General features: G+C 44.0%; 1 protein-coding gene across 1 annotated transcript in view; it reads right to left on the bottom strand.

Annotated features, from left to right (window-relative positions):
* Positions 1 to 527: 527 nt before the first annotated feature.
* The window catches only part of cdc73 (cell division cycle 73, Paf1/RNA polymerase II complex component, homolog (S. cerevisiae)), a 277,463-nt gene continuing 257,089 nt past the window's right edge, over positions 528 to 20,901 (bottom strand). Inside the window, exons 15-17 of the mRNA XM_055642329.1 lie at positions 19,231 to 19,331; positions 12,156 to 12,297; positions 528 to 1,499 (exon numbers count right to left, since the gene is read on the bottom strand). Coding sequence (XP_055498304.1) covers positions 1,463 to 1,499; positions 12,156 to 12,297; positions 19,231 to 19,331 — 280 coding nt within the window. The 3' untranslated portion in view covers positions 528 to 1,462. The remainder of the gene's footprint in view (positions 1,500 to 12,155; positions 12,298 to 19,230; positions 19,332 to 20,901) is intronic.

The raw sequence follows: 20,901 nt of genomic DNA, 5'->3' as shown, positions 1-20,901 counted from the left end.
AGCATTTGCAGATCCATGTGTCTTCCGTAAATGATAATGTTAGGGTCTTCCACCACTGACTTCACAATTCACATCTCTTTGCTCTCCCTATCCCACACTTTTGTCTTTGCAGCTCTGGCCTTTGACTGACCATCTGCCAAATCAACTGTCACCCTGCTCACCTATACCCGCCTATCACTTGCCCGGCTTTGCCCCCCCCCCCCTTCTACAGTCCGAAGAATGGACCCAACCCAAAACCTCATCAATCCCTGCTCTGCAAATATACTGCCTGACCCTTTGAGTTACTCCGGCGCCTTCTGTCTGCTCTTGTAATATCAAATCTTGAACGCACTATATTGACATGAATGTTAAAACAAAGCTCACTATCATCAGCTCTATACTTGCATTGTATTAGTTGCATTTCAGAAGTTGAATGAATGATGGTTCTGGTCAGACAAAGAATCCCTTGCCTTTTCCTAAAGAGTGAAACACAAAAGTGAACCCTGTAAATACATTGATGGAAGTGCAATGAAAACAGCAACAAGATGGCACTTTATGTCATATATTTATCTCGCATCAACAAGCAGCACAACTGGATTTTTAATCATTTCTACCTTGGCACTGGGTGGACGAGGAATTTGTGGTACAGAACTCAAAATACACTATTGGGGTTTCATATTTGTGCTTAGCAAGCCAAGTACAGGTGATAGGGTTCAAAGACAAAGACCCTTTTAAACCTGTCCTTTTAGGCAACGCTTTAAAACAGGGCTTCCAATTCATCTCTTCATAATAGCAATAATGGACCTCTTTGAGTCTTTATTCTTCGGCCCCAATTCTTGACAAATAACCAAAATGATTGTTCAACATCCTTTACAGCTGCTCGTACATGTATAATTTTGTAGTAGTATTTTTTTACACAAACAGAAAAAAAATAAGTCAACCTGTCATCTATGGCTGTCTTACCTCTTATTCTACCTGAGAAGAATTGTTTGAACGAAATCCACCACCCCCCCCCCCTCCCTCCCCCCCCCCGCACCCACATAACAGTGATGATATACAATCTGCAGTTTTGTACTGAACAAATGTCTTTATAAGATTGGGGGGGGGAGGTGTGGGGGTGGGAAAAGGAGGATTGGATAATATCTTTTTTTAAAAAAGTGCGTCTGAAAAAGAACCACTATAGAATAAAATACAAATTTGATTTTTCAGACTAGAAGACAATCTACCATTGGAAAACTGGTAGTGTAAGCACAATTGTTTTTGCTTAATTGTTGCAGACATCAACTCTCCAATGCAATAAAAAAATATCCAGCAAGTATTGTATATGAGACAATTCAGGCTGACCCACACTGTAATGCCACTGGTCTTGAGAAGGGCAGACAAGCCGATGAAATATTTTAGTCCCAAGATATTTGCGTCTTTTGCAGAACTCTTCCCCAACCTCTGGGAAATGAATGGCAGCGAATCCACAGCTTCTCGCAGCTTAGAATCTCAGGTGCGATTTGTGCTTCACCAAGTATCTGCGGAGTTAATAACAAATTTGCACATTGTCACACAGCATTGTCAAAGCCACAAGAGATTGCAGAGACTTGCAGGTGTAGCCCAGTTGATCGCACAAACTAGCCTCCACTTCCCCACTGACACCATCTACACTTCACGTTGCTTCAGGAAGTCAGCCAGCATAATCAAGGATTGCTCACGCCCTGTTCTCTTATTCCTTCTCTCGTTGGCTAAAAGATACGAAAGATTGAAAGGACCTGCCACCAGATTCAGGAACAGCAGCTTTCATACTTTAGAGATGCAGCGCAGAAACAGGCCATTTGACCCACGGAGTCACCAGCGATCACCCCGTACATTAGCACTATCCTACACACTAGGGACAATTTACAGTTTTACCGCGGTCCAATTAACTCACAAATCGGTACATCTTTGGAGTGTGGGATGAAACCGGGGTACCTGGAGAAAACCCACATGGTCACAGGGAGAACGTACGAACTGCATAAAGATAGCACCTGTCGTCAGGATCGAACTTTTGTGCTGAAAGGCAGCAACTGTACCGTTGCGCCTCTGTGCCGCTGTCATCAGACCGGCGAATGGCCCTCCCATATGCTAAATGGTAGTCCCGAGCTTCCAACCTACCTCATTGTGGAAATTGCACTTTTTAAAATCTGCACTTTCTCTGTAACTATAACACTGTATTGTGAATTGTCCTGTATGCTGGCATTGTTCTCTTTGCACTACCTGTTGTATTTGTGTATGGCTTAATTCTACGTCTACACCACAATTTGACTGGATTGCGCGCAAACAAGGTTTTTTTACTGTTATCTCGGCACACGTGATAATAATAAACCAATATAAAAAGTATTATTAAAGTTACAATACCATGCTGCTTGATATTAGCACCGACTCAGAGATCAAGCAAGTAATGCAATTCATTCACAGGACCAAGGGTTGAATTTGGACAATGTCTTGCATGTAAATTATGCTGGACAGTTGCTGTGTAGCTCAGTGAATTCTAGCTCCAGAAATGAGCTGAGATAAACACACTGGCAGGAAGGCATTTGCTGCAAATGCATCAACTCGTATCGCAAAAAGCCTCACCTCATGACTTTTAATTATAGCCGGTACACAAATGGTAGCCATAACAACATCCAGCATTGAATCTCGCGTCATGATTGAGGGGGAAAGTGAATAAAAACAGAACAACATACAAGAGTACAGCACAGGAACACGCCACAATGTCCCTGCCGAACATGATGCCAAGTTAAACTGATCTCCTCTGCCTGCACGTACGTCCATTCCCTGCATAACCGCGTGCTTATCTAAATGCCACTATCGTATCTGCTTCCACCACCACCCCTGGCAGCACATTCCCGGCACCTGCCATTTCCCCCATGTAGAAGAAAAAAATTTGCCACGCACGTCGACTTAAAATGTTGCCCCTCTCACCTTGAAGCCATGCCCTCCAGCCTTTGACATCTGCAGAACTTAAATCTCAGCATTGTAGCGCAGCAGTTCCAGAGACAAAGTCTAATGTCTTCAATGGGGTGGAGGCATCTACTAACGTATAGCTACTGTGTGGGAAGGAACTACAGACGCTGGTTTACACTGAAGATAGACATAAAATGCTGGAGTAACTCAGCAGGTCAGGTAGCATCTCTGGAAAAAACCAATAGGCGATGTTTCGGGTCAAGACTGTTCTTCGGGCTGATAGGGAAACTAGAGGCATGAAAAGGTTCAGAACTAATCAAAGCCAAATGACCAAGGAAAGGTGGAGCCCACAATGGTCCATTGTTGGCTGTGGAAGACGTGATAACAAAGGAATATACGGATGCAAACAGTAGAACTAGCAGGACAGCTAGGGTGGAGGAGGGGCAGAGAGAGAGGGAAAGCAAGGGTTACTTGTCTGTCTTCTAGGTTTTTGTTTACCTCTGCCTTCACGTTGATCTCCAGATATCACCCTCAATGGGTGAATCCCTGGACATTGGATTCCTGGCTGTGAGAGAGCTGGAGAACCCACGCATGTCAAACCAGTCATGTTTCTTTCCCCCAGAGGAATGCTGCAGCATTCATTCCGGGAATCCCGTTTGCCTGCAGTAAGCTAGCTCTTCGAGTTAGTGGCCATTGCTTTTAGTTTTAGTTTTAGAGATACAACGCCGAAACAGGCCCTTCAGCCGAGCGAGTGCATGCCAACCAGCGATCATCCCGTAAACTAATACTAGACACAATTTACAATTTTTACCTAAGGCAATTAACCTACAAATATCATCAAACCAGTCCCGGTTCTTCTGGGTGAACTGGCCAGTTTACTAGTGATAGACACAAACTGATTCCAGAGACGTTCGTTGCCGATCCTGCTGAGTTACTCCAGCTTTTTGTGTTTTATCTTCAGTGCAAACCAGCATCTGCAGTTCCTCCCTATACATCACTTTACTAGTGCTACACTTCCCCATGTGATTAATGAACACTCTGTAGCTTCTGCTAACTGGTAGCTGGCACATCGTGTCTGAGGCAATGTTGTGGAATTTGGCTTGGTTTCAAATGCTGTCATTTTCCTTTTCTTAAAATATATATCAGAATTGCTATCTGTTACTCTGAAATGTATTTTTTAAAACAAAGGAAAATAACCCAATGCACTTTTGAATAGGCTTGCTAGAAAGGTGCACCACATGTACACATTTTCTATTTCTTGAGAGCCATTTTAATTTCCTGTGAATAACAATCGTAATGCCGATCAAGATTTGTGTTTAGAATGAACCTGTCACTTTTGCTCCAAACTAGAAATATTGCATTTAAAAACCAGAATATCAGAAAAAAAAAAAAATCACAGCATAAGACTATTCATCAATAAACTTTAAAAATCTTTTACACATTAAGCTTCAGAGCACAATTAAAAGGCTCTGGAGAAATGGAAGTGAATTTATTGTGTATACATATTGCAAAATGTCTTAAATATTCATTCTTACTAAAAATTGTAAATATGCATTTGTACATTGGGGCTAATATACCTTCATTTTGTGATGTGCATTCATTTCAATGGAACAGCTAACAATTTTAGTGTGACAGGAAGGTAAAGGGCAGGTTTTGAAGCAAAGAAAGGCAACTTCAAAGAATTACACACTCTACTTGGTCAATAACCAGGTCTTCCATCAGCATGCCTTGAATATTTTAACTGTGTGTGCACTCGTGGTGATATGTGGGTACAGATATTGCTAAAATACAAAGAAGCAAGTGTAACACACTGTCTTTACTACTGTTTATTCATGATAAACATACGTTGCTGCCCTAGCTGTTTGTGGTCTGTCACCGGAACTAGAGAGAGGGATCAATAGGTGGGAAGGTTGTAATTATACTTGTGATGTGGGGAGTGGTTAGTAGTGGTGAGGTCACTATGTTAAAGGTACATGCACATGTCATCTACAGCAAGGAGCTACGTGGCATTTAGAAACAAGATGCTGGTTTACCAAAGAAAAATACAAAATGCTGGAGTAACTCAACGGACTGAAGAAGGGTCCTGACCCGAAACGTCACCTTTCCATGGGGCGGCACGGTGGCGCAGCGGTAGCATTGCTGCCTTACAGCGCCAGAGACTCGGGTTCTATCCTGACCATGGGTGCTGATTGTGTGGAGTTTGCATGTTCCCCCCGTGACCACGTGGGTGTTCTCTGGGTGCTCCTGTTTCCTCCCACACTCCAAAGGCGTGCAAGTTTGTAGGTTAACTGGCTTTGGCAAACATTTGTAATTGTCCTTAGTGTGTAGGATAGTGCCACAGTGTATGGGGTGACCACTGGTTGGCGTGGACTCAGTGGGTCGAAGCGCCTATTTCCACGCTGTATCCCAAAAGACATGTTCTCCAGGGATGTTCCTGACCTAATGAGTTAGTTTAGTTTAGTTTATTACCACGTGTACCGTGGTACGGTGAAAATCTTTTTTGTTGCGTACCATCCAGTCTGCGGAAAACACCAGCATTTTGTGTCTTTCTCTGCTAAGAAACTTGATGCAACAAAATAAATGTGTAGTAACCTCCTTCTTTCATCTCCGCAACATCGCCAAACTCAGACCCTCTCTCACACCTCCCGCTGCTGAAAGACTCATCCATGCCTTCATCTCCTCCCAACTGGATTATTGCAACTCACTTCTCCTTGGCATCAGCTCCACCTACATCAACCGACTCCAACTGGTCCAGAACGCAGCCACCCGACTCATCACCCACACCAAATCCTGGCATCACATCATTCCAGTCCTCAAACAACTTCACTGGCTTCCCATCTCCCACCGGATCACCTACAAAATCCTGGTCCTCACCTACAAAGCCCTCCACCATTTGGCCCCCCCATATCTCACTGACCTTCTCTCCCCCTACCAACCCTCACGGTCCCTCAGATCCACATCAGCCGGTCTCCTCTCCATCCACAAGTTCAACCTCCGCAGTTTTGGGGACAGAGCCTTCTCCAGGGCAGCTCCCAGGCTCTGGAACTCTCTTCCCCAACTGATGCGCAATTCCGTGTCCCTCACCATCTTCTAGTCCCGCCTCAAGACCCATCTCTTCACCTCTGCCCATCCTTAGCCCCACGTCCCCCTCCCTTTTCATCTGTGCATTAATTGTCTCATATTGTGTTTTGAATTGAATTCTGTCTTTACTTTGTGTACTGGTCATGTCTCTACTATTTATTTCATTCCCCTTACATGTTTTTCCTCTACCTGCTAAATTTTTGTACGGTGTCCTTGAGACTTTTGAAAGGCGCCCATAAATAAAATTTATTATTATTTATTATTAGTAAGGAACTGCAGATGCTGGTTTACACTGAAGATAGACACAAAATGCTGGAGTGATGCAGCATCTTTGGATAGAAGGAGTGGGTGACGTTTCGGGTCGAGACCCTTCTTCAGATGGAAATCCAGTTTCTACCTCAGCAATGTTGATCATGAACATCTGAATCAAGAAGTTTCAATTCTACCATGAACAGAGTGCAGCCCTGGGCATAATCATTGCTTTCCTCTTTGCATTCATTGCTAAGGTTTATTTACACTGATTTAGTGCAAGATTTGTGCACCACAATGTACCTGCCACCCAGGTTTCTCTCTCCAGCCAATACGTTCTTTGAGAGCAAGAAGAAGAAAAAAACAGGGTCCATCCAAAAACCTTGAGTAAAGTGGGTTTTTCATGGCTTTGGCTTTGCCATTTACAGTGGGCCTATAAATCATGTACCAAATGCTTCCACTCTTAGGAAATGAATTAACTTGATAGATTACAAAAAGGGTTCGACATAATTTTATATCAAGTTTTCTTTGCAGAAGAAAACTAGGTCAATTAAGATTAAAAAGAGTAAAGGAGGTATTAGCATTTGGCAAAGTGTCTTGCTAGCTATCACTGGGGTTGTAGCACTATACAGTGATGGAGCTGATATCGGCACTAAGCTGTTAATGTAGTACAGTGCTCGAGTATATGTAGCTACTGAGTCACGGGAGAATTGTCTAATCTTTTAACAGTTAGTTTGTCAGAGAGATAGGATCTCCAACTACTGAACTGTCACTGCTTACACTGTTTTAAATATTATATACAAGTTGGTTGCACTCAAAATAATTCTTACCATTGATTTTTTTCCCCATCAAGGCCCATTAACAGAACTAAAAATCATAAAACAATTCAAGTTTATTGCTGTCCACGGTTTGTATATTAGGCTGATGCACCAGCAGAAAGGACTTCAATGGTTACGTTAGATGGAGGGCACTAATCTGCTAAGCGGGGAGAGAGTGGAGGAAGGGGGGAGAGGGAAAGGGAAGGGGAGAGGGAGGGAAGGGGGAGACAGAGGAGGGGAAGGGGGGGGAGCGAGGGAAGGGGGGAGGGGAGGGAAGGGGAAGGGAGGGGAGGGAGGGAAGGGAGGAGAGGAGGAGAGAGGAAGGGAGAGGGAGAGAGAGGGAGGGAAGGGGAGAGAGTGAGGGAGGGAGGGAGAGAGTGGAAGAGAGGGAGAGAAAGAAGGGGGAGAGTGGGGATGAGATGTAGGGAGGGAAGGAGAGAGGGAGAGAGATGGAGGGGAGAGGGAAGGGGAGAGAGAGAGAGGGAGAGGAGTGGGAGAGAGAGGGGGAGAGGGAAGGGAGAGGGAGAGGGAGAGGGGAGAGAGAGGGGGAGAGGGGGATGAGGGGAGAGAGAAGATGAAGGGGGTAGAGAGGGGGAGAAGGGGGGAGAGGAGGGGAGAAGGGGTAGAGAGAGGGGGAGAAGGGGTGGAGAGAGGGGAAGAAGTGGGGGAGAGAGGGGGAGAAGGGGTAGAGAGAGGGGGGAAATGGTAGAGAGAGAGAATGGGAAAAGCGAGGCAGAGAGGTGTGACAGACGGGCAAGGCAGTAAGAGAAAAAATGAACACAGGGCCTGGATCTGGCAGCTGCAGAGAGTTGCAAACACCCAGCATCAATTGCGCTGCCTGAGGGCCCAAACCTTTCAGAAAAGATTGATCTGGTGGAGCAGATGCGGGGAGTGGAATGGTAAGCAGGCACTTGGAAACAATGTCAGTGGACTGACCCACCACAGGCACACTGTTTTGGCAGTGTGCAAAATAACCAGGACATTTTGTGACAGGGAGAAAATACTGCAGTATCAAAACGCTCAGTGCTTCCAAGAATAATGCTGGTTTTTCAATGGTGTGCTTCAAAATGCTTGAAAAGATAGTTTAGTAGAATTGCAAGTCGTAGGAGCATTTGGCCACTGGTATCATTTAATCTGTCGCCCCTACAATGGTACAAAGGGTAGATGTAAATGTCATCATCTCCCGCTTTCAGAAAATCAATATCCTAAGGCCTTTTCCAATTGTTTGGTTTAGGTTTAGGTTCATTATTGTCATGCGTCAAGTGTTTTGCATGCATGCTATCCAAACAGATCAGACAACACTATACATAAAGATAATTAGGTCAAACTCAAGTACAATAGGTTGAGCGAAGGGGAAGATAGTGTCAAATATACAGTGCATTCAGAAAGTATTCAGACCCCTTCACTTTTTCCATATTTTGTTACGTTACAGCCTTATTCTGAAATGGATTAAATTCTTTTTTTTTTAAATCAACAATCTACACACAATACCCCATAATAAAAAAGCTAAAACAGGTGTTTAGAAATGTTTGCAAAGTAATTAAAAATAAATAACTAAAATATCACATTTACATAAGTATTCAGACCCTATACTCAATTCATTGTTGAGGCAACATTGGCAGCGATTACAGCCTCAGGTCTTCTTGGGTATGACGCTACAAGCTTGGCACACCTGTATTTGGTTAATTTCTCCCATTCTTCTCTGCAGATCCTCTCAAGCTCTGTCAGGTGGATGGGGCTCGTCGATGCGCAGCTGTTTTCTGGTCCCTCCAGAGATGTTCGGTCGGATTCAAGTCCGGTCCCTGGCTGGGCCACTCATGGCCATTCCCAGACTTGTCACGAAGCCACTCCCGCATTGTATTGGCTGTGTGCTTAGGGTTGTTGCCCTGTTGAAAGGTGAACCTCTACCCCAGTCTAAGATCCAGAATGCTCTGGAGCAGGTTTTCATCAAGGATCTCTCTGTACTTTGCTCCGTTCATCTTTCCCTCGATCCCGACTGGTCTCCCAGTTCCTGCCGCTGAAAAACATCCACACAGCATGATGCTGCCACCCATCATGATTCACCGTAGGTATGGTATTGGCCAGGTGATGAGCGGTGCCTGGTGTCCAACAGACGTGACGCAGAGAATCTTGTTTTCATGGTCTGAGAGTCCTTTAGGTGCCTTTTGGCGAACTCCAAGTGGGCTGTCATGTACCTTTTACTGAGGAGTGGCTTGTGTCCGGCCACTCTCCCATAAAGGCCTGATTGGTGCAGTGCTGTAGATATAGTTGTCCTTCTGGAAGGTTCTCCCATCTCCACAGAGGGACTCTGGAGCTCTGTCAGAGTGACCATCTGGTTCTTGGCCACCTCCCTGACCAAGGCCCTTCTCCTCCGATTGCTCAGTTTGGCCGGGCAGCCAACTCTATCAAGAGTCCTGGTGGTGCCAAACTTCTTCCATTTAAGAATGACGGAGGCCACTGTGCTATTCGGGATCTGCAATGCTGCAGAAATTGTTTTACACTCTCCCCCAGATCTGTGTCTCGACACAATCCTGTCTCGGAGGCCTACGGACAATTCCTTCGTCTTCATGGCTTGGTTTGTGCTCTGACATGCACTGTCAACTGTGGGACCTTATATAAACAGGTGTGTGTCTTTCCATATCATGTCCAATCAATTTAGTTTACCACTGGTGGACTCCAATCAAGTTGTAGAAACATCTCAAGGATAATCAATGGAAACAGAATGAACCTAAGCTCAAATTTGAGTGTCATAGCAAAGGGTCTGAATACTTATGTAAATGTGATATTTCAGTTATTTATTTTTAATTTCTTTGCAAAAATATCTAAGCATCTATTTTAGGTTCTTCATTCTGGGGGAATTGTGTTTAGATCGATGATTAACAAAAATAATTTAATCCATTTGAATTTGAAAAGAATTTAATCCGTCTGAAGAAGGGTTTCGACCCGAAACGTTGCCTATTTCCTTCGCTCCATAGATGCTGCCTCACCCGCTGGTTTTCTCCAGCATTTTTGTCTACCTTCTATAATCCATTTTAAAATAATGCTGTAACGTAACAAAATATGGTAAAAGTGAAGGGGTCTGAATACTTTCTGAATGCACTGTAGTTCTCAGCATGTAGTGCAACAGGTGAATTGGACAGTGCCCTAGCTTATGGAAGGTCTGAAGAAGGGTCTCGACCCAAAACGTCACCCATTCCTTCTCTCCAGAGATGCTGCCTGCCCCGCTGAGTTACTCCAGCATTGTGTGTCTATTTACGGTGTAAACCAGCATCTGCAGTTCCTTCCTGTATAGTAAAAACTGTTTTGTGTACTAACCAGCCAGATCATACTACATACTTGAGTGCAACACGGTAGTGCAAAAGTGAAAAGAAACAGAGTGTGGAATGTAGTATTACAGTCAGTGACCCTCAATCCTGCCAGTCCTATATTCTGCTGAGAGCTGTCCCAGCTAACAAGACAAGAAGCGGCACAAAAGCACAGCTGGGAGAGCCGCTTCCACAATACCAGAGACATGGGTTCGATCCTGACCTCAGGTGCTGTCTGGGTGGAGTTTGCACCCTCTCCCTGTGACTGTGTGTGTTTCCTCCAAGTGCTTGGGTTTCCTCCCACATCCCAAAGGTGTCGGGGTTTGTAGGTTAATTGATCCTCTGTAAACTGCCCTGAGTGTGCAGAGAGTGGATGAGAAAGTGGAGCTAGTGTGAACGGGTGATGGTCAGCGTGCTCAGTGGGCCGAAGGGCCTGTTTCCGTGCTGCATCTGTCGTTTCAATGCACTTGAAGAGGACAGAAATGACTCAGTGTTTGACGGTGCCAGTGAAGGAACATTGCAGCTCAAAGATGGTAAAAACATCCAGGAAACTGTGAAGGTGGTCCCCACCTGAAGGAGGATGTGTACACTCCTTCAGGTGGATGTAACATCCCAGGTCAGGACTCTTCTCCTGAGGAGACTGAAGAAGGTTTGTCTCCTCAGATCCTGGTCAGCTGTAGCATCTTACTGCCCAAGAGGGTAAACGTGGGTCACCGGTAGGCATTGCAAGGGTGTAAAATGCCCAAACGCATCACCGGTTCCACGCGATTGAGGTCCATAGCAAGTAAGGGCGGCATCGCCAAGGAGCTCTCATGGACTGTTTACATGAGGATAGGTCCTGAACAGTGGTCGATTAAACAGCTGGGGCTGTCAAGTCAAGTACCTCGGTGTGAATCAGCCACCCCCCCCCCCCCCCCCACCCCCCCCCTGGACACTTATTTTTTTTTTTTAATTCAAACCGTTTGCTATGTCGCTCTTCAAGGGAGGTGCTAAATGCATTTCGTTGTCTCTGTACTGTACACTGACAATGACAATTAAATTGAATCTGAATCTGAATCTGAATGATGTACACTTTGTTGTAACTTCCCAGTGGATGTAATTTTAACCTTCAGGTAGCAACTCTGCCCAAGAGAGCTAAACGTGGGCAGGTAGGACAAGTGTAGATGGGGCCTCGAAGGGAAGTAAGAGAGCATGAGCATGAGGATACCTGAACAATGTATTAATGGGCTAAGTAAGAGGGTGAAAGCTGGGTGTGGTCATGTACTCGGATATGAAGAATCAAAAGGCAACCTATTATCCCAGCGAGGAGAGAATACAAATAAATAACATCTATAACAGCATTTAAAAGACTTTTGGACAGAAATATGGAGAGGAAAGGTTTAGATTGATAAGGGCCAACCGCGGGCAGGTGAGACTAGTTAGTGTAGATGGGGCATCTTGGCCTGCAGGGGCAATTTGGGCCGAAGGGCCTGTTTCTGTGCTGTACGACTCTGTGGCATTCAGTACTTTGGGAGTGGATGCCGTGCTTGAAAAGAAACAACTGGGTTTTCAAGGGGCAATTTAAGATGTAGTTTATGGGACCCCGCATCATTGTAGTCATTCAGAGGAAGACTAGAGACCACTAGCTTACACAGCGCAACATCTGAAAGACAAGCCTGCCGCTCAAATTCAGTTGGAGAATTCTGAGTGGATTTGACCTGTGTGCAATGATGAGACTCAATTAGATTATGATGCACTTATTGCCACAAGTGACCACTCCCAATGCAGCAGTTTGAATTTATCTGACATTTACCTGTCCAGAGTCTCCCAGAAACGAAGCAAAACAGCTCTGTCGAGATGGCGTTTGTGGTGGCTCAGTTCCAGAACGGTCACGTCCCACTTCTGAACGTTTGGATCCAGGCGCATTTCGTCATACTTGAGATGGAATGCCTTGACTGGGAAACAGTGGCCAATGTTGCCATTAGTAAACGTGGAACAGAACGGTAAAAGACTTAAAAACAACACGTCTTGAATTTTCCTTAACACGGGAGCAGCTGGTTGAGCCGCTGCCTCACAATGCCGGAGACCCGGGTTCGATCCTGATTACGGGTGCTGTCTGTGTGGAGTTTGCACGTTCTCCATGTGACCACGTGGGTTTCCTATAGGTGCTCTGGTTGACTCCTACATCCCAAAGACGTGTGGGTTTGTCTGTAAATTGCCCCCAATGTGTGGGGTGTGGATGAGAAAGTGGGATAACATAGAACTAGTGAACGGGTGATCAATGGTCCATGTGGACTCGGCGGGCCCATTTCCACGCTGTATCCCTAAACCAAACTTACTGCAACCAAGGGGCAATAATGCAACCAATATGCTCTATGGATGTCACAGAAAGGGGATGTACATGACTTTTAAACGCCAGGAAGGTTAATAATAATCAAGTATATTTTGCAACATACGAGGAATTTGATTTGCCATACAGTCATACTAACGGGACAACATACAATTGACGGGACGATCTTACTCCCGTAGCCGGCCGCGGGCCTTCCTCATCGGGGCGATCAAGCTCCTGCATTGGGGGGGAATCACAGCTCCCCCGTGCTGGGCGATCTGACCCCGAGTCAGGGCTAGTCAAACGTCGTGCCGTATTGGAGCTTCCCAACTTGGTCTCTCCCGAGACTGCAAACTCCTTGATGTTAAATTCCACTGGAGGTGGTTGGAGCGTCGATCCCAGGCATGGAATCGGCTCCACGATGTTAGGCCGCAGAGCGACCGGAGATCTCTCTGGCAAATCTGGCACAGAACCAAACTGCCTCAAGTCACCATGATTCCTGAAACTGGGATACTTGGAAAGCAACTTGCGTAAATCCCCACTTTAATCATGAGCATTAGATTAACTTGCAGATGTGGACTGCAAATGAAAAATTTCCAAGTCAGGACACATTATTGTTAGAAGGATATTAAAGGATGTTAAGAAAGAAATACAGCGGATGGGGCTGATATTTGGATTAACAATGATTTATTGAGTAAAGGAAGAGGCTTGAGGAGCAGAATGGTGCATTCATGTACCCATTAAATATGTAATATGAAAATATGATTAATAAAAAATTCTTTCCAAATTTTCGTATACAGTAGTGCCGCACATGATAATAGCATTCCCCTAATTATTAGATGTGCCATTTTGCACTGCACACTAAACAGATTAAAGTGCTTGGGGACATATTTCAATAAGATTGCATACCTGACCTTGAAAGCCTGTATTAACTATCATAATATGCACATTTACATATTTACAGGAAATAATCTATCCTTGCATACTAATGATGAGATCCAGCTTCAAACTTTTCGCAAGGCATGGGTATATGGGGACTGATTCACGCTTCGAGGAAAGAGTAATAAAATTAAATATTCCAAGGAAAAGGCACAAACACTTTATTACATTTCAGATAACTAATTTTGCACATTTCAAATATATTAAAACATTTGTCTCTTAATCTTTAAAGTAGATTTTAATCAATATAAACTTTCATTATCTTTCTCTGAATGAGTTTTTTCTTTGTGGGATAAATAGATGTCGGGCTCACAGCGTATTACTCACTTTGATATTCCATATATTTTACATATTTTAAGTCAGAAGGCCAGAGGATCAGAATTAGGCCATTTGGCCCATCATGTCTACTCTGCCATTCAATCATGGCTGATCTATCTCTCCCTCCTAACCCCATTCTCCTGCCGTCTCCCCATAACCCCATATCTATTGACTTAGTTCTATAGCCTTCTGTGGCAAAGAATTCCAGTTTCAACAACCTCTGACTAAACAAGTTCCTCATTTCCTTCCGAAAGGAACACCCTTTATTTCTGAGGCTATGACCTCTAGTCCTAGACTTTCCCAATAGTGGAAACATCCTCTCCACATCCACTCTACCAAAGCCTTTCACTATTCAGTACGTTTCACTGAGGTGCCCCCTCATCCTTCAAAATTCCAGTGAGTACAGGCCCAGTGCGGTCAAACGCTCATCATAGGTTAACCCCCTCATTCCAGGGATCATTCTTGTAAACCTCCTCTGGACCCTCTCTGGAGCCAGCACATCCTTGTGGGGACCTCCGTGAGGGGACAGGGGAAGAAAAATGGACAATGGGGGAGGGGGGTGAGGGGGACAAAGGACAATGGGGACCCGGCATGTGGGAACCGCTGTGGTGGGGGGAAGGGGGACAAAGGGGGAGCAGGCATGGTGTATCACTTTGTCAGCACCGTAAGTGGCTGCTATTTATATACATTGTGTATGCAAGCAAAGAATCTCACTGTGCCTAGTCACATGTGACAATAAAGTATTCTTATTCCTATATGGTGCCCATAATTGCTCACAATACTCTAAATGCGGCCTGACCAGCGTCTTATAAAGCCTCAGCATTGCATCTCTGTTCAACAGTAATAGATCATGATGTTGTGTTTAATGTTCATATACTTCAAGCAATTGGATCAAAGAGAGTTCTTTAATTTCCCCCCCAAAATTAAGCCGGACACAGCAGTAATGAAGAAGTTTGCTCCAAAAGCAGCAACAGCTCAGTTTCCAAGTGACAGATTGCCAGATCTTGAGTCTGCATATGCCACAAAAGTCACAGGTAGGATATTTTTGCATTAACATGGAGAAAGAGCATGTAAATGCGTTAACAAGTTGCTAAAGCATCTGGAGTGAGGAAAGATTTAAAAGATTAAATAATTCATGTCTATGCAATGGCAAGAAAACCCAAAGTAAAGGGAAATGAAAGGTTGTGCATGATTAAGGTATGGAATTCATTACAGGGGTAGCAAATGAAGCAGAATTGATTGTAAGAGAGCTTACTAGGTATCTGAAGGGGAACTATTTCCATGGCTATGGGGAGGTGAAGAACCTCTCTTGCATTGATTGTAAGATACAGCATGGAAACAAGCCTGTCAGCCTACCGAGTCCAAGCTAACCATCGATCACCCGTTAATATTAGATCTATGTTATCTCACTTTCTCATCCACTCCCTACAAGGTGGAGGCAATTTACAATGGGCAGCTAAACTACAAACCCGCACATCCTTTGGTACGTGATCTCTGATCTTGTCCAGAACAAGACTAAGGAGTTTGTGGTGGACTTTAGGAGGAGAGGAACACCCCTGTTCCCTGTTTCCATCACTGGTGTGGATGTGCAATTTACCTGGGAGTACAAATACCGGGGAGTGTACCTGGACAGTAAACTGGACTGGTCCAGGAGCAAGAAGAGACAGAGCCGGCTGTACGTTTTGTGAATGCTCCGCACCTTCAAAGTCTGCAGTAAGATGCTACCGACGTTCTACCAATCAGTGGGAGCCAGTGCCATTTTCTTCGCTGCCGTGTGCTGAGGCATCAGGGGGAAGGTCGCGGATGCGAACAGGATCAACAAACTCGTCAGGAAGGCTGGCTCCATCCTGGGGACGGAGTTGGATTCACGGGAGGTGGGCTTGGAGGGGAGGATGCTCCTCATACTGCGGAGCATCCTGGACAATACAGCTCGCCTCCTCCATGATACACTGGTCAACCAGAGGAGCACCTTCAGCAACAGACTGGTAATTCCACCAACGCCACATGAGATCCTTCTTCCCTGTGGCTGTCAAACTGTACAACTCCTCCCCCTTCTGTCATGGGGTAGACATTATATCCTGCCCCATGACTAAACCTCAGCATTTCTTAACCTTATTATCTATAGATTTACATTGCAAATTCAGCACTTGTACAAGATTAAAGTCACCATTCCCCTTGCTACACATCTAATGCACGCACATCCTGAAATAGGCGGAACACAAAACATTTAACAAGGATACGTTACCTCCCCAGGTTCCCATTAAATCACCACGCCTCCCTTCACCTTAGAACCTGAGGACATGGATTTATGGTGAGGGGGGAAAGATTTAATGGGAACCTGAGGGGTAATGTTTTTACACAAAGAGTGGGAGACTTTTGGATCAAGCTGCCAGAGGAGGTAGCTATTGCAACATTTAAGAAATATTTAGACAGGTACATGGATAGGATGGGTTTGGAGGGATATGGTCCAAACGCAGGAAGATGGGACGAGTGTCGATGGGGTAAGTTGGTCAGTGCAGGAAGGGGGCTGTTTCCATCCTGTATGGTATGACTTCTGACTCTAGAGAGAAGGGTTCTGACTGGAAACACCAACTATCTATGTTCTCCTGAGATGGAGACTCAGATGTGGATGCCTGTCCAATGAGTTACTACACCACTTTGTGTCTCTGTTTGTATACCGGAGAAGGATGAGTGACGTTTTGGGTCGGGACCCTTCTTCGGACCGAAAGTAGAGGGGAGGAAACTGGAGGTAAGAAAAGGCCAGAACAAAGGAGAGCCGGCAACAGATGACCAAGGAAGGGTGGAGTTCATAATGGTCCATGCTTGGTCCATGGAGTTTAGTTTGGCAAGTGTATTAAGGGGATGGAACAAAGGCAGATAAATGAAGGCAAGTTGCAGATGTCCTCATGGTACAATGAAATAACAGAAAATACTGAAAATAATAGTACTTAGAACAGCACAGCACCTGAACAGGCCTTTTGGCCCACCATGTCTCTGCCGACAGTGATGCCAAGCCCATCACTTATCAGCCTGCATATAATCCATATTCCTCCATTCCCTGAACTTTCATGTGCCTATCCCAACGTCTCTTAAATGGGCACTATCCTATCTGCCTCCACCACAATCCCTGGCAGCACATTCCAGGCACCCATCACCCTCTGCGTGAAACATCTTTTCTCCTCTCATCTTAAAGCTATGCCTTCTAGTATTTAATTTTTCCATCCTTGGAAAAAGGTTCTGACCATCTATCCACTCTATGCCTCTCATAATTTTGTCCACTTCTGTCAGGTCTCTCGGCATTTAAAATAATATTGTATTTGAAATGCCCAAGTAACATTCTGTAATAAAAATGAGCGATGCGGATGGGTAGAAAGTAGTTCAATGTAGGCCTGACCTGGATTAACCAGAATTCATCTGAAAAACATTGTACTGCAGGTGCACTGCTGAAAATAGTAGTGAGATGGAGTCTGTATGGTTTTATAAAGAGGAAATCCTGTTTGAAAATATCATGGCATTTTTGATTATAATGAACAAGGCAGGATAGGGGAAAACCAGAGCATGTACACTTGGAATTTTTAAAGCACCTCAGACATGAGGTGCTAAACATGATTAGGGATTAAAGTAATCTTGGAATAAAGATTTGTTAAGTTTACAGGAGAAATAAATGTGTAGGAAGGAAATGCAGATGCCGGTTTAAACCAAAGATAGACACAAAATGCTGGAGTATGACCCTTCTTCAGACTCACCCATTCCTTCCAACCAAAGAAGGTCCCGCTGAGTTGCTCCAGCATTTTGTGTCTATCTCAGTGACTGCATCTGCAGTCCCTACCTACACATTTCTTCCAACTAACACCAGCCAGGCTTTGTCTTGCAGACATTGTAGGCCGAAAGGCCTGTTCATGTGCTGTCTGTTTGTTCTATGTTGTATTATTTTAATAAATGTTTAGAAACAGAAGTCAACCATTCATCCCTTAACACGGCTGTAATTTCTACATGGTGAAACCAAAATGTATAAAAATCCCTTCAATAAAATCTGACAATGTGCACTTTAACCACATGTGATTTTTTATATTACAAATCTCAAATTGTAGAGTACAGAGGCAATTAAGTAAATTATGTGTCTTTGTCCCAAACATTATGGCGGGCACTGTACCATGGCAACATCTGCAACTTGCCTTTATTTATCTGTGTTCGTTCCATCCTCTTAATACACTTGCCAAACTAAACTCCATGGACCAGGCACGGGCCATTATGAGCTCCACCCTTCCTCGGTCATCTGTTGCCGCCTTTTCTTACCTCCATTTCCTTCCCCTCTACTTTCAATCCGAAGAAGGGTCCCGACCCGAAACGTCACCCATCCTTTTTCTCCAGAGATGCTGCCTGAGCTGCTGAGTTACTCCTGCACTTTGTGCCCATCTTTCTTAGAAACCAGCATCGGCAGTTCCTTTCTACACAAACTAAAATGTTCTTGGTAGTTGAAAATCAAACAACTGCAAGTGTTGAAAAGTTTTTGAAAAATCATCAACTTGAATGGTTTCTTTTTTTGTTGTTGTCTGACCCAAGTATTTTCTGTTTTTTTAAACTGTGTCAGTCTTGATTCGAACTGAATTAGCAGCTTTTTTGAGATAAAATAATCCCAGATTTCCACTCATCCGTAAAGAACTGCCATCGCACATTGCCACAAAATGGCCGAGCTCTAATATTTACCTCATGCCCCTTCAGGACTCTGGCTGCTCTCTATCTCACACATCAACTCCTTTAATTAATCTATATGATCCTATAGGTGGCACGGTCTTGTACACCAGGAACTGCAGGTGCTGGTATACAAACAAAGACACAAAGTGCTGTAGTAACTCAGTGGGTCAGGCAGCTCTCTTCCAGATTCCTCCTCTCTACTACAATCAGACAGAAGAAGGTGAGAGGGGTAGACTTTAAAGGAGACGTGTGGAGCAAGCTTTTGTTTTACACAGAGGGTGGTGGGTGCCTGGAACGCACTGCCAGGGGTGGAGGTAGATAAAACTGTGGCATTTAAAAGGCGTTTGGATAGGCACAAGGATATGCAGGAAATGGGATGGCTGTGCTGGTACATAAGAGTTGGTCTCGGGATCATGTTGGGCACCGGCATTGTGGGCCGAAGGGCCTGTTCCTGTGCTGTACTGTTCTGTGTTCTAAAGTCATCTGGTATATTCAAAATGGAGATAGTCCTTTTGAGCATTTGGGGGTACATAGGGCAGAGAAAGTGTAGTGGAGGTAATGGTCGACATCAGCTACAGTTTCTGTCATGAAAAAGTAGAAATATTACTTTTTGCGAAGATATCCACAGGTGATCCATCAGGTAATAACCATGGCCATCCCTTGAACTGCCAGGCAGCACCTTGTACAAAGACTGCCACAACACGATCCCTGGAAGAAAAATGAAAAACAAGACAATTACATTTCTTTCGCTGTAGGTATTAAAAAAAATCACTTCTGGTTCTCGTGGAAACAGGGACGACTAATATTTTCACCACTCCAATTTCAACAGAAGCAATTCTTTTGATAATTTCTGAGCTTCCATTTACACTTTTTCACTGTAATTGCTAACGTCCAAACTTCTATTAAATCAGCAGATGTAAGAGTCAAGATTGTTTCATTGTTCTGTGCACCGAAATGGAGCAGTAAAATTCTTACTTGCAGAAGCACAACAGGCTGCTGGAATAATGCACCCACATCGATGCTCAAAATGTGGATTTCAAACATGTCGGAAATGTTACACCTTGAAGATATGAGATTCGTCCTATCAGACAAATTAGATCAATTCTTAAAGATTTGGTCTCCATTTATCGACTTATTACAAGCATGTGGTGCAACACAACCTTAGAAATTAATTGTTTCAGAACCGGGTGAGAGGTGGGTAAAGATGCGAATGAGGCATATCCCTTTCAATTTCTCCCTTTTTTTTTCTCTTTTCTCTTTTTCTCTCCTCTATTCTTTTTCTTTTTGCTTATTTCACATCACCTTCTTCTTTTCTTTTTCGAGCTATATAATATTCTCTCTCTCTATATTTCTTGCTTTTCTTCCTCTTTTTTTCTACTATTAAATTAAAAATAAGTTGTACATGAAATGTAATATGTTATTTATGTGTTATATTATTGTACATCACTTCTAATAAATACATTTAAAAAAAAAAGCACAACAGGCTTGTATACACAGTACTCAATAGATGGGAGGCACGGTGGGGTAATGGTAGAGCTACTGCCTTACAGCGCCAGAGACACGGGTTCAATCCTGACTACAGGTGCTTGTCTGTACGCTCTCCCCGTGACCTGCGTGACTTTTCTCCAAGATCTTCTGTTTCCTCCCACACTCTCAAAGACGTACAGGCTTGTAGGTTAAATGGCCTCGTATAAATGTAAAATTGTCCGCAGTGTGTGCAGGGTAGTGTTAATGTGCGGGGATCGCTGGTCGGCGCGGACTCGGTGGGCAGAGGGACCTGTTTCTGAGCTGTCTCTCTAAACTAAACTAAAAGATAATATAATAAACATTATAAAGAATGCACAGGACAAAGTGATAGGTGATGAGAAATTTGGTAAATGAGTAATTCTGAGGGAAGGGACTAGGAGAGGATGAAGAAAATGTTGATGGTGGAAAATATATGATAATAAACTTTAACATATGAATACATCAAAAGGAAAAGCTTTGCACAGAATAAATAATATGATGCATGAGAAGGGAGCATTGGATGAGTGAGGGTTAGGCTTTCGTGGCTAATGGACACTGAAGCTAAAAGATATATCAAGTTGCAGCATACTGGAAAACACTATTAAAGCAGCTTAAACAAAATATTGCAGTGTGCTAAAGCCTCGTGGGGGAACTGACACTTCATCAAACAAAAAACAAGATCCTTAACTTCTCATTCCCTTAATGTACCAAATTCTTACCAATCCACCATGATTGTTTAAAAGGGCATTTCAAAACTTAAAGCCTTTTACAC

The sequence above is a fragment of the Leucoraja erinacea genome, chromosome 10, assembly GCF_028641065.1.
Source record: "Leucoraja erinacea ecotype New England chromosome 10, Leri_hhj_1, whole genome shotgun sequence".
Taxonomy (NCBI): domain Eukaryota; kingdom Metazoa; phylum Chordata; class Chondrichthyes; order Rajiformes; family Rajidae; genus Leucoraja; species Leucoraja erinaceus.
The sequence above is the reverse complement of the archived record's forward strand: the minus strand, read 5'-3'. Positions and strand labels throughout refer to the sequence as shown.